At 41.9% G+C, this 15601-nt stretch overlaps 1 protein-coding gene across 3 annotated transcripts in view; it reads left to right on the top strand.

Moving 5' to 3' along the window:
• Nucleotides 1–15601, top strand: part of Pde4d (phosphodiesterase 4D) — a 529631-nt gene that overhangs the window by 507069 nt on the left and 6961 nt on the right. For all 3 annotated transcript variants that reach the window (XM_052160119.1, XM_052160120.1, XM_052160121.1), the window contains 6 exons: nt 2080–2173; nt 3494–3666; nt 4735–4833; nt 5852–6016; nt 7136–7235; nt 14790–14944. In XM_052160119.1, coding sequence (XP_052016079.1) covers nt 2080–2173; nt 3494–3666; nt 4735–4833; nt 5852–6016; nt 7136–7235; nt 14790–14944 — 786 coding nt within the window. The remainder of the gene's footprint in view (nt 1–2079; nt 2174–3493; nt 3667–4734; nt 4834–5851; nt 6017–7135; nt 7236–14789; nt 14945–15601) is intronic.

The following is a 15601-nucleotide window of genomic DNA, read 5'->3' as shown; positions in this document are numbered from 1 at the left end:
TGTTTCTGTCTCTCTGTGTGTCTCTTGGTCCCTGTCTCTGTCTCTGTCTCTCTCTGTGTGTGTGTGTGTGTGTTTCTTTCTTTCTGTGTGTCTCTTGGTCTCTCTCTCTCTCTCTCTCTCTCCCTCTCTCTCTCTGTGTGTGTGTGTGTGTGTGAGAGAGAGAGAGAGAGAGAGAGAGAGAGTGTGTGTGTGTGAGTCTGTGTGTGTGTGTGTGTGTGTGTGTGTGTGTTATACCTGCATGTGTGTCTGGCCTGGTGCTCATGGAGGCCAGGGAGAAGAGAGTGCTGGATCCCTTGGAACTGGAGTTCGGGAACAGTTGTTGGGCTCTGCGCGGGTGCTGGCACTCGAGCCCAGCTCCTCTGAAAAGCAGCCAGTGCTTCCGCCCACTGGGTCACTGGGTCTCCAGCCCTGGACGAATTTTCTCAATTGAGGTTCCTCTTCCCAGATTAACTCTAGTTTGTGTCAACTTGACAAAACAACAGTAAAAAACAGACAGATAAAACCAGGACACTGAATACTAAAAACTATTGAAGTGTATTAACACACCTGGCTAGGAGATTTTTTTTAAACTCAAAGGTAGGCTTTACATTAAGAAACCTATCCATACAGTCCCTTACTAATTCTCTGGCCTCTGTGAGTATTCCTCATGGAATAGACCTATGTAAAGAGTCAAAGACAACATCCATTCTTTTTTTTGAAAACGCTGAATAATGTCCCATGGTGGAAATGTGCCACGTTTCCATCATCCGGTCACCTGCTGATGGACATGTAACTTGTTTCTGTTTCTTGGCTCTGTGGATAGAAGAGCATTGCACACGGGTGTGCAAGAGCCTCTGTAGTGAGACAGTGTCCTTCGGGGAAACACTGCCGGGAGTGCTGTAGCTGAATCATGTGGCAGATCTATTTGTGGCTTTTTGAGGAACCCCCAAACGGGTTTCCATAATGGCCGTGCCAGTTCACACTCCACCCCCACCCACCCCCAGCAGTGTTCCCCTCTCCCCGCACCCTCACCAGCCTTCGTCCCCATATTTTAGCTCTGCCGTTCTGAGTGGGGAGAAACTGAAATCTCAGAGCAGCTTTAATCTGCATGTCCCTGCTTGCCGCTCTCGCAGAGGACTGCAGTGTGTCTGATGGCATAGGCCCGTGGACTGCAGTGTGTCTGATGGCATAGGCCCGTGGCCTCAGTAAAATAAATGGCGAACTTGAAAAGCAGAGAACCAAGCATTAGTCTTCTGTTTCCCGACTTGGGAGACGGGTCTGCAAATTCCATGGTTTCTGAGAACTAATACTCCTTATATTGTCTGCTTATATACAGCGTCAGAAGGACGTGCTCTGTAGTATTTACTCCCATGTAATGTCTCTCCAAAGCCCCAAGAGAACACATAAACCTATTCAGTTTTTCTTTATGGTTACAGAGAATTATTCTTTTACATTTGACCATTACTGTATATTCATTTTTGATAATGATCAATCACATGGTAATGGAATACGGTGTTAAAATCAGTGTGTCACAGATGACAAAGAAGACATGAACGCAGAAGGGAGGTTTTCTGGGAAGAAGGGTTCCAGTGGGGGTTTGGATGTAAAAACGACTAACGTTGACTCCATAACTATATGAAATGACCAAACCACCAAAAGCAAGAGAAAACAAGCAGAAATAGAAAATGACATGCGCAATTGGCCTGTATTCATCTCTTACATATTTCCTCTGCTATGATAAAAATACCTTTATTTTGAAAATTCTTATATCCATTGATCAATGCCATTAGGTGCTGTAATCTGTGCTGGCTAGCTTTGTGTATTTAGATTGAAGATATTTAAAGTTAAATGAAATTCAAGACTCAATTCCTCATTCATCCTGACCTCCCTCCTTTCATATCCCCAATGGGCCCAGTACCTGGTCACCTCACAGACTGTTACAACTTTCCTACTCTGCAGAAAGTCGCACTGGATAATAAATGGTCGTGATGATTTAAACGTTCTTTGGGTGTATTTTACCGTGTGACATGAGGACGTGCTTACGCAGCCATGACACTTCAGTTGTCCCCTTCTCTCACTCCTTATCTCTTTGTCTTTCAGTTCAAAAGGATGCTGAATCGGGAGCTCACGCACCTCTCTGAAATGAGTCGGTCCGGCAATCAGGTGTCGGAGTACATATCGAACACATTCTTAGGTAAGAACGGCAGCATGGGATGTAAAACTCTCTTTGCACTTGTTGGCTGGATTTTTTTTTTAATAGGGCTTAACTTGTTATGGAACCCAAATATATATTAGAAAAGCTGTTTTAAATATATAACATTGATAAATTGAGACTCCAAGCCTCAGAATCAATCTAAGGTGGCAGTGCATTTTGCTTGTTTATCTATAGTTCAGTATAAGCGCAGCACAGGCTAGGCGAGCACTGTACCACTGAGATGGCTCTCTAGCAAAGTGTTCCCTAATACTAAATTATAAAATATTTACCGAGATACCTATTCATGGCTGTATTGAACACATTCTTGTTAAGTGCCACCATTACTGGGAACTAGGGACTTAATAATAAATTATAAATAGTCCCTACCATGAGGGCTTGAAAGTGTGGTGAGTACCAGGCCTAGCTTGACTGATAGAGGTACAGTTAGTTCCTAAGGGAAAGTATGTTGCTGTAGTCAAGAGTATTGTTTGATGAGATAACCCTTCTAACCTTAACTGCAGACAGAAAATACATTAAGTGAAAGTTAATCATTTGAATACCTCCTAGCCATGGGAATGTACCTTTAAAACAAAAATTATTGCATAAGAAGAGGCAAATTCCTATACAGATGTTTGTTGAACCTATACTGTACAAGGATGAGTTAAAACCCTTAGCAGAGATGAATGTACAAAGACACCTTATGTCTATAGATTTTACTGTAAAAATTATATGCCTATCATTTTAGAATGTTGTGGTTTGTCTGTGGGTCCCTGAAAGACTCCGCTGCATCATAAGAATTTTCTTATTGAACATGGAAAGAGTGACAGAAGTATCTGATCATTCTGAATTGTAGCTTCAACTCTCACAGTGTGGCCGGTCACAGTTATTTAACCCCTGAGTTCATGTGCTTCTGTTTTTGATATATGTGCATGTGAAGTTTCTACCATTTTAAAATACATGTTGAAACTTGAGTCCTTAGTGGGAAAAGTTGTTTCCAAACTTCTAAATGAATTCAAATGGAAATAGAGTTGTCAAACAGTAAATAACCAAGTATTTTGCTTTCTTTAAATTGGCTATCACATCTTATAGTTTTCTCTTAGGATAATCTACCATGAGGCCTTTGGTAATTAAGTAGAATCTGTTTAATTTTGTGCTTGAGGATATCAACTTGTAGTTAACTCTAAGAGGAAAAGTAGTGTTTGGAATCACTTCCTAGAATATATACTAAGCAGTTATAGTTTGTTCATTTATATGTTATGTGATTAAAAAAAATAAAGTTGAATTCATAGTCAATGTAGGGTGTTCTCTGAATTTTTTAAGATAAGCAACATGAAGTGGAGATCCCCTCTCCAACTCAGAAGGAAAAGGAGAAGAAGAAAAGGCCGATGTCACAGATCAGTGGGGTCAAGAAGTTGATGCATAGCTCCAGCCTGACTAATTCATGTATCCCAAGGTTCGGGGTTAAAACAGAGCAGGAAGATGTCCTGGCCAAGGTAAGGTGATTCCAGGGATCGTGATATGACACATTTTCCCTAGGAATTCTTTTTTTTTTATGTCCTTTTAAACAGAAAAGTACATTAATTTATTTGATCTTAAAAACTGCTTTAGAGTCAGACATAGTAGTGCATGCCTTTAATCCTATGACTTGGTAGGCAGAGGCAGATGGGTCTCTGAGTTTGAGGCCAGCCTGGTCTACATAGTGAGTTCCAGGACAGCCAGAGCTACATATTACACCGTGTCTGTCTCGTGTGTGTGTGTGTGTGTGTGTGTGTGTGTGTGTGTGTGTGTGTGTGTATAAAACAGCAACAAACCTATTTTGTTTTCTTTGAAGTAACAGAGAGAGGGAGAGTGGGGAGAGAGAGGAGAGGGGGGAGAGGGAGAGAGGGAGAGAGAGAGGGAGAGAGAGAGTTGTGTTATGTGTGTGCAGGTATGAGTAGGGCAGCAGATACCTTGTACCTGAAGTTACAAGAAGTTATGAGCTACCTAACATTGGGTGCTGGGAACTGAACACAGGCTCTCAAGAAGAGCAGCAACTGCTCTTAACTGCTGAGCCGTCTTTCTAGTCCTTGATTTGAAGGTAGGAAAGTCACTTCATAAATCTTTGTAAATTATTAAAGTTTATTAATATGTAGTTTTAGACATGTGGCTTGGATGATTTATATTCCTTTGTTGTTTGGTTGCTGTTTTGTTTACTTTTAAGCATCTCCATTTGAGGTTTTGACTTTGGAGAATTAGAAATATATCATCTCTTCTGGACTTTACACTAGATAGATGCTGTGACTAGATTTCACCTATTTAATTATTTGAGGTCAAAATTGAAACCTATGAATGTAATTTTCTATCAGATTCATAAATTTAAGCAATACTGTGTTTCAGGATATTGTTGTGGAGGTGCCTCGAGTTTGACTGTTCACGTGTCATTTCCTTTACATTTAAAATGAGCCATTCTTTATTTTACTTCAGCAGTGTTTTTTTGTTAAAGTCGGTAATTTTTAAATGATTCCGTTCATTGTCACTGGTTGTTCAACTTTGTGTTCTTCGGGTGCTTTCCTTTACCCTAGGAACTAGAAGATGTGAACAAGTGGGGCCTCCACGTTTTCCGAATAGCAGAGCTCTCTGGTAACCGGCCTCTGACTGTTATCATGCACACCATTTTTCAGGTAACCGGCCTCTGACTGTTACCATGCACACTGGTTTTCTGGTAATGTCCTCCAGTTGCTTCTCACCAGGGACTGCATTGGTCATTTTCTGCTGCTGTGACATGAGCCAGTTTTTTTGAGAAAGAGGATTTATTTCAGCTCACAGTTTCAGGGGGTTCGATCAGCTGCCCCATTGCCTTTAGGTTGTGATAAGATAAACCCTGGGGGAGAAGAAGTGGCTCAGCTGAAATGAGCCAATAGAGGGAGAGAGGATGGGGGAGGAGACATTATCCTGGGACAGGACAGAATCTTTACAGGCAGGCTCCTGTCAGCTGGGCTACTTCATGGTAGTCCATCTAGCTGTGAACTCACTAATGAAGTTAATGGACGCATACCATGGTCACAGAGCCACCTATTAACAGTGCAAGGAACGTAATAATAAATATGGAGCATTGGTAAAACATAATAGCATTTTTTTTCTATTTAAGAAATGTGGGAGGGGGAATGGAAACAATGTATTAACAATAGTTATAAATTCATCTCTACAATGCTGACCTCTTCACTTTCTCAACAAACAAGCTTGATTAACCAGATTATAATTTCTTGAGGATCTTTTTGGTATTCAGCCATCTTTTCTCTACCTGTTTCTTGTTGATGCCTCTGTACCATGTCAGGGTAGGACTGAGAAGCTGGCGCTGGTTCTAGTACCTTGAGACTCGATGGGAGGTTCTAGCCTGAGAGTAAATGTGGGTTCATCCTGTGTGACTGAGGGGCCCAGTCAGCAGCTGCACTGAAGCTGCCTGCCAGAGCCAAGGACTGGCACCCCACTCCTCACGCTGAACCCCTCAGCTACAGTACTGTTGCTCTCAGAAGGCCAGCTCAGTGGGTTGTTGCCAGATACTTCCATTTCCTTCAATAGATATGAGGAAACATTGTTTCATTTTGGGGCGACAACAGCAAATGATTCTCTTTTAACATACTCTGGGGAACGAGTTTTACTAGTAAGACAAAAAAGCTAAGAGGATTTCTTTCCTTACAGGAACGAGATTTGTTAAAAACGTTTAAAATCCCAGTAGACACCTTGATTACGTATCTTATGACTCTGGAAGACCATTACCATGCTGACGTGGCGTACCACAACAACATCCACGCTGCAGATGTCGTCCAGTCCACCCACGTGCTGCTCTCTACCCCCGCTCTGGAGGTCAGGCTCTTGTCTCGTGTGTCACTTGCTTGCCCCTAGTACAGAGCTCTTAAACTCTGATGTTCGAGGGTTCGCAGGACAGTGAGGATACGTTGACTGGCTTATAAGGAGGAGAAAGTTATTGTTGATAAACAGCAGATCCTTTGATGGATTGTATTGTGAGAGCTGGTCAGAGATTTGAGGATTCATGTTTATAATGTTGCCTCTCTGAAATGACCTAGTGGACGTTGCATACATGCACATTTTACATACTGATTTCTGACTAGGTTGTTTTTTAGAACGTTACCGTGACAGCTGGAGTTCAAAGGACGATTATTTTCTAAAATATAAGCAACACTTTAATACTTTCCAAGAATTTATTCAAAGGAAATGCCCTTTTGAATTTTCCAAATCCTAAGAAATTGTCCCATTGAACGTTTAATGAAGGGGTTTGGTTTCCATAATCATTTGGGGGAAAGATTCTGAGTTGCTGCATAGTTTAAACTCCTCACTGGAAAATTCTGCTTGTAGCTCATTAATTGGTTGACTCCTCAGCCATCTTTCTCAGGTGGGAACGATTTCTGTCCTGGTCTCCCCCATCTCCACACCCAGGGACATGTGGGACTATCGGGAGGCGTTTTTGGGTTGTGCACACTCCCAGCATGTTGTGAGTACAGGCAAGGAATTTGCTGAACAGCCCAACAATGTGCATGACACCCTAAGCACAGCTTTGTCGGCGCCGAGGCTAAGAGATGGAGATCTAGACGACGACAGGAGGATGAGAGAAAGGAATTCCTCAGGCATTACTGAGGCCTCAGATGTTCTCACAGTAGATCATTAAGCAAGTTGCCCATCCGCCTGCATTTCCTCACCGCAGTATCTCAGATATGCTAATATTTTTGAAACTGTAACAAATACGAGTTTTGTCATACTGTACAATAAAATCAGATGAGATATTTTGCTTTCAAAGCACATTTAAGAAAGATCTATAACCCTTCCTGATGAAGCATATTAAAGCACTGCCAGGCTTTACCCTGTGTCCTGAGCCCGGGAGTTCTTTATTGCCTTTGTTTATATAGTACTTCTCTCATGTGACTCTGGAATGACATACTAATACTGCCCGCACTGTCTGGTTCCCAGGCTGTGTTCACAGACTTGGAGATTCTTGCGGCCATTTTTGCCAGTGCAATACACGATGTGGATCATCCTGGTGTGTCAAATCAATTTCTCATCAATACAAGTAAGTGAAGCCTGGGTTGTTTTTTTTTTTTTTTTTTTTTTTGTGGGGTTTTTGGTACATTTAAAAAAAACATAACTGAGAGGTTTTCATAAGTCCATGTTTCTCTAGTGTCATAACGTGCTTTTGACATACATAAATATGTTTTAGCAGTAGGAGGACCCTAATGTACTTTATCTTTGCAAGTGATCATGACCTTGCGTGAGGCAGGCAGTTGGTGTATGAAAATCATCTGTGTGCTGTAGCGTATCTCTAAAAGTTGTCTGCTGCTGCGTTTCTGTGAAAGGAAATCAAAAGGTTTTGCATGTACATTGGCACAGGGGCCCTGGAGGGACCAGTACTAAGTCTCTTCATCCTGTGGCTCCTCACTGATCCCCACCAGACATCGTAGCTCTCCTCTCTCCTTCCATCGCATACCCACCCCCATCAGTTTGTTCCTTTTTTAGATCTCTGATGGAAGTAACAAGCCTTAGTTTCTGGGCTCTTTAACAACTCACTTTCCTTTTCACCCCAGTGACCTTCAGTGCCTAAGAAGAGACCCCCATGTCTAGGGATGTAAGGGATGGTAGATCCCGTTGTATCTCTGATATACCGCAAGCCTAAGAGTGGGTGGAGGAGGCTTGTCTCTTCCTCTGGAGAATGGTTTAGCATTATAAAAATAGTACTTGGTACTTGACGTAGCTAGGTAAATGACTTAAAAGTACCATGACATAATCCTTTCCCATTGTGCTTTGATAGAGAAATGCAAAGTTGTGACTTGTTTGTCACGCTAAGAAGGTACCATGTGCTTCAGCTTGTGGGTTACATTTTGCCCTTGTGCTGTAGTAACATGGCCATCCTGCATTAGGGTCTTCACAGTTTACATCCAGTCGTTACTGTAGCAAGATTTAAAGAGAGAAGGCCAATGTGACTGTGCCTCAAGAAGCTTAATTCAGGTCTGGGAGATTGCTTAGAGCTACTTTTATTTCTTTACATAGCCAGTATAGAAACAACAAAATCTGTCAGTGATTCACAAATGGAGCAGAGAAGGGATCTGAGGATTTCAGATCACATTTCATGTGCCTACTGCTTCATGAGAACCTGAAACAAGGCACTCAAGGACTCATCCAAACCATCTGCATAAAACTATTACCACGATGGAATCTCTTTCCTGGGTTTGCACTGGATAGACCAAGCACTTTCTCAAAAGGGCTGGCAGGTCACATGATGCAGGGTGTGTGCATGTTGAGGCCTGTGCATGACTTGGTATGTCCATAATGGTATAGATTTCAACAGAATATTTTGCTTAGATATAATTTTTGACATTTAAGAAAGACCCATTTTTCTTTTAAGTTGTAACATCAAACACTGAAGGAGTATTGCCTTTGCATTCTGTCATATATGCTGGTGTATGTTCCTTATCATGGCATCAGAGTGAAGAACAGCAAACACACTTAAGTAACTCATAATAGAATCATAATAGCGCCTTTCAAGTATTCTAGTTCAAGTATGTAGTTTTTAGGATATCTTGTACAAGTTCTGTTCTTTCTGTGAACTCTCCAAACACCGCTGGGACGTGGCTAGCACCTGTGGAGTCTTCTATCTCAGCCCCCATCCCTTTAAAGATTGGAAGACAACCAAACGGATAATGGAGAAATCTGGGGAATGCTTACAAATCTAGAGAAGTGGCCAAAGGTGTCTATTTAGGTTTATTTTTCTGGTGACATACGCCTAGGTAGAAACCCAAAACCTTCACTGTTTTTAGCATTGTGGTGGTAGGTGGGACCACGGCTACACAGGGAAGACCTCGGGAAGTATCATTCCTCAGCCAATGAGTCTGCAGTGCAGTGAGGTACACAGACATGTCCTAGAGTAGAATCACTATCTTAGCTTTGAGTGATCACTGGAGCCTGCAGTCTCCCCTGCCTCCCCTTTCAGTAATACAAATGGTTTATATTCACAGCAGGTAACAATAAAATCTCCAGTGACTTTAAACATAACAAATATAAGACCTTTACGAAATAATCTGTCAAAATTATGTGTCTGTTTTTGTTTGTAGTAACCCTTCAGAGAGAGACTTAAGTTTATATTTTCTTTGGCTTCCATGGATGGATTCAATGCTAATGAGTCAGACTACCACACTCTCAACCCCTTGACTCAGAGCTGGGCCTTCCAGTTTCCAAAGCCAAAGGCTGAACCTGGTTTTCCTAACAAAGGAATCATTTCAAGCCACTAGTGAGATGATTGTTTTGCTTGAGGAGACCTCAGAGGCCTTGTGAGCCTAAAAGACATGTCCCAGGGCACATTGTCCAGGAGATTCCCAGTGAAGTCATGCCCCTGCCTCATAGCTGTGTTCTTGGTCTTTGGTGATTTCTTAGTTTGGGGAACTAAATAACCATACCAGTAGCATTTTTGCTACTGAAAGCACCTGGAGATTCCAAAAGCAGGGTGATCATTTCTACCTGGCAGAGCCTGTGATGCATCATCATTGTTAAGAGACCATTTGAGACTCTTAGTATACTATGAGAACTTTAGTTTTAATAAAGGCCTTGGTGCTGTAGAAATTTGCAAACACCAAGCATCAAAAAATTGAAATCCCTGGTAGAAAAGTCACCTTAGTCGTTGTAAAAACAATGCTGATAAATCAACCCATAAAGTATAAATAGCTTCATGAAGAAGGTTTGACTGTAGCATACTAAAAGGCATTTATCATGAAAAGATCATTTTACATTTCCGTTTTATTTTCTGAAACAGTGTGAAAGGTACAAAACATATTATGGTGTTATATTTCACTTGGAAAGAGTGTTTTGTTTATAGTAATGATGCCCAAGTTTGGGGAGAAAGATTTATTCACACTCATCTCGTATTCAAAGCATATGTCTCTGGGTTTCCAAGAGTAGAGAGGCATTACTTCACAGTAAGTTGAAGTGGGATCTAGCTACCAGCACACACACCTTACAGAAATTAGCAATCTCTCATATCGCTTTAACTTATATTTTCCATAGCTATACTATAGAGACCTTTCTTTTTTGTTGAGACCTTTGAAATAAGGACATGTTTATTTTTTTTAACTAATGTGATTATGTAGAGAACCAAGGCAAAGCGTTGGCTCGCAATAGCTTGTGCTATGCTGGCGGAAACAAGTGTGTATGTGGCTGGAGCTGATACTCCATGCAGTGGAAGAAATTGGAAAGTATCAGGATGCATAGTGTGAGTAGAGAGGCGGGGAGAAGGGCAGTTTTAGGAACATTTTGTTTAGAAGTCTTTTTCTTAAAACACACACACACTGTATGTGACAATGGCACTTTCACAGGTGACATTTTCATACATGTGTGTAAAATATTTTTATGTTATATTGTGATATCATATGCATATAGTATATGTATATATACTATATATACCTTAGTATAATCCCACCAACACCATCACTGCAGTCCCTTGCCTGACCCTTTTAATCCTGGTTCTTTCGGAAATCCTAACACAGGTAACTATTTATGTCTCCTCCAATGACTTAATGACATGGTGGAACATGCTGTCATTTTCAAACCTGTCACATACAGTTCACAATTCTCTGTAATAATAAAGATGTGTGTGTGTAATTTACCTTTTGCCATATTTTGCATGGAGAAGTCTGATAAATTGTGTATTCTATATTAAGAGAAACATGGCTCATATTTTAAATTTATCATATTAGTTTTTTAAAAATAGATCTATCTAGCCAGTTGATCTCAGGGCTGGGTGGTGCATGCTCAGCTTGGAGGCCATGCCTTCAATCCCAGTGTATGGGCAGACTTCTGTGAGTTCAGGGCCACCCTGGGCTACACAGGGAGCCCCTGTGGATGATGACCATAATCATATGTTCATTGAAAAGGGAAAGAGACACAGTGAGCAAAACCATGAAGTGATTCCTCCCGAGATAACTTCTCTCTAGCCACAGGTGTAGGCTTAGAACTTGGGACATAAAATTCACAATGCAGATGCTTCCCTGTAATATTTTGTCTTCTCACACACCTAGTCTAGACCCGTTTCCTGAAAGAAAATAACAATCCAGTTGAGTCCTGTTCATAGACATTAAGTTATCCATTTTCTTCATTGTACGTCCCTTTGATTGTGTATAATCTTTGAGGATTTGTTTTACACTTGTATATATAGTATTTCATTTAATCCAACAGAAAGCTTATACTCACTCCCATTTTACTTCAATTTAGACCATTTATATTTTATCTCCTATATGCTTGCCTGTCCTGAGCGTTTAATAATTTTAAGTTCATCAAAAACTTTGAATTTTTTATAAAGCCCCCCCTTTTTTAGGGCATCACATTTCTTAATTTTTGTTGCCTAAGTTGATAGTTAGCACCGTAAAATAAAGTTCATTTAAGTCTACCTATACTGCTGTACAGTCACCAAGAAATCCTTGTGCCCTTTGTACCAGCCCTTAGTGTAGGAAGACAGTGTTGCCAAAGCAAAAGAAAACATATCTGTATCGTCTGCCAGCTTAGCAGTGTTAGCTAACTTCTAGGGGTGCCTAGAAAGCTGGAACGTTTTACTTTCAAGTGGGCCTGAAGGACCCTCTCGGCAGGAAGTTAGCATTAGAATTAGCAGACCAAGTTTAGATGCACCCTGGCCTATGTGCATGGTCACTGTCACCCAACACATGGAGGTCCAGCACAGTAGATGAGGGGAAGGGGAGTAAATGGCATTCGAGTCTGCACCAGGACATCCATTATTCACTGCCTATTTGCAGAGTCCCAGACATCACTCTCTCCCACCTCATTCCCTCTTGGTTTTCAGACGAGGACTAGATGGCCATGTCCTTTCTTGGCTTCTATAAGCAAACGCCTGAACCAATTCCCACAATAAACATAGGAATGCTTATATCTATACGCATCTATTTCTGTCCTTCTGGTTATGTGTCACTGTAGAAGCATGACTCACGGAGATCTGGGTTCCAATGGTGGTTTAGTGGGAGCAGAATTTTAAGGATGAGTTTTCAGAATTGTGTCTGGCGTTTTCGGTGTTGTCTGATCTCTTAGACTTGAAGACGTGGCTGATTCTGTTTCTTGTAGTAAAGAGAACACTGATAATCTGTATTGTGAAATATTTAGAGATACCCAAGATATGCCTTGGCACTTCTTATCAACCCCTTATAAGGTGCAAGAACCTGAATGACTGTACCATTTCAGCACCTCTAAGGAGATGCATGGATGTGATGACTTGGTTATTCCCAATGTCACTGGACCAAGTTTGGTTGAAAATGATGATCTGGGGGATGGGAATTTGCAGATCAGGTACATATAAACAGCTTGTGCTTCTGAGTTTGTCAGGAGAAGAGCCTTCTTTGCTGCACTAGCAGGGACAGATTACTACTGAAAGCCAAAGTCCAGACCTGCCATGATTGGCCGAAATCCAGGGAACACCCGCTCTTCCTGGACATCTGCTGGTAATGTGACCTTGGTTGGGAAGTAAATCCAGCTAAAAATCAGGAACTCAAAATTTGTAAAGGCTCAGTGTTGTAGGTCACGCTGGGCCGTCCCGTCTAAGGTGAAAGAAGAGTAATCACATATAACCTGTCCCGAAACCAAGAGACACATACGCAGGGCCTGGGCAGGTTTGGAAGCAGCAGTCTCCTTTGGGATCTGTCTCTCTGGCTCATGAAAGGGTATTTCTGGGGTTGGTTTTGTTTTTGTTTTTCTTTCTGTCCTGCTTGACCTTTCCTCCTTCTGTGCTTTTAGTATCCCCCTCAGCCCCTCCCTACTTCCTCTTATGGAGTGTTCAAAACCAAGTGTTTTGCTTTTCATTAAAAAGGCTTTGACAAGATCCCCCTTTTGCTTGGTCTCGCTCGCTCATCTTTCCCGCCCGTTTCTCTCTTTCAGGCTTGGGTTTCCCTCAGCTCCCCGAATAACTAGGTCCTGTGGGTCGGGATAGTACAGTGTACAAACAGGCAGGTGGGGGCAGGTAGAGAGACCTGCTGACCTGCCACTTTTCTGCAGCAGCCCCTCAGCTCGCCCTGCCTTTCTCTTCCAGGGGAATATAAACCCACTGATATTTCTGTAAGGCCAGGGGAATCCTTATGTCAAGGCCCCTCATCTACATATATGTATATTCCTTCAAAGGACCCTGGTAGATTAAGTCACATGATTTCTCTGAGTTAGAGAATCCTGTGCCTGCCTTCCAGCCTTAGCTTCCTAAACATGGTTCTGCTCTGTCTGTACAGTGTCTTGTGCTCAGACTCTGTGTCATTTTACATTTCAGATGTCTACATATTCACCCTTAGGCTTTCACAGACTCTGGTCCTCAGCTCAGAAAAAAATAAGACCTAGTCAGACATTCCCTTTAAATGGTATTAATTTTTTTTTCTAGACAAATAAGACTGAACAATATGTATGCACATCTACTCCTAAAACTATGCCCTCTTGTTTCTGGAGCAGGGAGCAGCAGATTAGATGTGCCCTTTCTTATTTATGTGTATAGTTCTCATAAGATCATAGAGTTCCTTGGGAAACCTCATCCCAAGCCTCCCCCAAGAGGATTCCCTATCTTCTTCAATGCAATCAATAAGTAGTATCAGACGCTTGTGCTTTAAAAGAAGCCTCTGCATATTTTATATATAAAATAATATATATTATATATGTATATATACAATATATAATAGCATTAGTGAAAAGATCACATACCCATGATTTCCATCTTTACAGATCTTTACGGTGACTTAAGGAAACAAAGTAAAGTGCCTTAATAGTTTTCTTTTAAAGTGGGCATGGAGAGATGGCTCAGGGGTTGAAAGCACTTGCTGCTCTCGCAGAGGATGCTGTGGGTTTGGATTCCAGCACCAACATGGCTGTTCACAATCATCTGTTACTCTGGTTTCAGGGGAGCTCTGAGGTCCTCTTCTGACCTACATAGGCACCAGGCACACAGGAAGGGCCATGCATGTATATGTAGGCAAAACACATATATACAGAATACAAATTTAATCTTTGGTGGGGGAAAAACCCTTCTGTGTCTAGGTCTGCTGTTTTCCAGACTAGGAAGAGGCAGACTGTCTTTTTGTCATTAATACGGAGGCTCAAAGCAACCTGTGAGGTGCAGAACCTGTACCTTGGGCCTGTAGGTAGGTGGACGTGGTCTGTGAATCGTGCAGGCAGGAAGGGCAGTCCATAGGCCTAGAACAGTGCCAGGAGCCTCAGAAGGAAACAGAGGGGCCAAGTGGGGTGTTAATAAGAAGGGTGGGCACAATGAACAAACTGGATTCTGTCCTGGCACTCTCTCTGAGTACAAACAACCTTGGGCCCACAATCCCGATACTGTATCAGGGCAAGCATTCCAGTTATCAGGAAGTAGCACCTCAAGTCCTTCACGTTGCATATGTGAGGAATAATGTCGTAGTCTGCTGACCGGATAGACCCCCACCCCCACCCCGAACAGATGACACGGCCCACTTTCACTTCAGGGAACTGACGGACTGCTTGTCAGTCAAACCGTGTTCCTTTGACCCTAAGATGATTTGATGCATTTGCTCTTGGGTAAGTGAGAGACATTAATCAGACAGCCTTGGTGATCTGCTGCTCTCCTTTTCAGACTCGGAGCTTGCCTTGATGTACAACGACTCCTCCGTCTTAGAGAACCATCACTTGGCCGTGGGGTTTAAGTTGCTACAGGAAGAAAACTGTGACATTTTCCAAAACCTGACCAAAAAGCAAAGACAATCTTTAAGGAAAATGGTCATTGACATTGTGAGTAACTAAAAAAAAAAAAAAGAGAGAGAGAGAGATTCAAGTTCTTAGAGATGACATCAGGTTCGACCTGTGGGATCTGCCTCAGCTGCCTCCAGTGGGGTTCTTTTGTAATGGATTCTGCTCCTAGCAGTTGGGATGTAAGACCTCACTGGTCAGGTTGTTTTCTGAGTATAGAAGAGAGACTCCAGTGGAGGTTTTCCCTCCTTCCCTACCCACTTAGAAAGACCCTCAACTTGGCTCTCCTCTCCCTGTACATTATTCTGAGTAGTCTGACAATGGGGAAAACCTCTAGATTTACAAAATAATATTACAAAATTATACTTAATTAAAAAATTACATTCAATTATTAAATCTCTGCTTGGGTGTATATGTATGCACACACATTCTCCAGAGTACCTATGGATTCAGAAGATGGTTTGTGGGGAGTCAGTTCTCTCCTTTTACCACCTGGCCCCTAGGGGTCAAATTTAGTTCATCGGGTTTGGTGACAAGCACCTTTATACATCCAGCTGTCTTGTCAGCCCCCAAAGTACACTTCCAAGTTTTGTTGTACACAGGGAAACATTGTTTGTCCTTCATAAGCAACCAAACAAAACCTAAGTGAAATACTGTGTATCCTGAGTGCTGATAAGGAGCCTCGAATCAGTGTGTTAC

The sequence above is a fragment of the Apodemus sylvaticus genome, chromosome 16 (assembly GCF_947179515.1).
Source record: "Apodemus sylvaticus chromosome 16, mApoSyl1.1, whole genome shotgun sequence".
Classification (NCBI taxonomy): Eukaryota; Metazoa; Chordata; class Mammalia; order Rodentia; family Muridae; genus Apodemus; species Apodemus sylvaticus.
The sequence above is the reverse complement of the archived record's forward strand: the minus strand, read 5'-3'. Positions and strand labels throughout refer to the sequence as shown.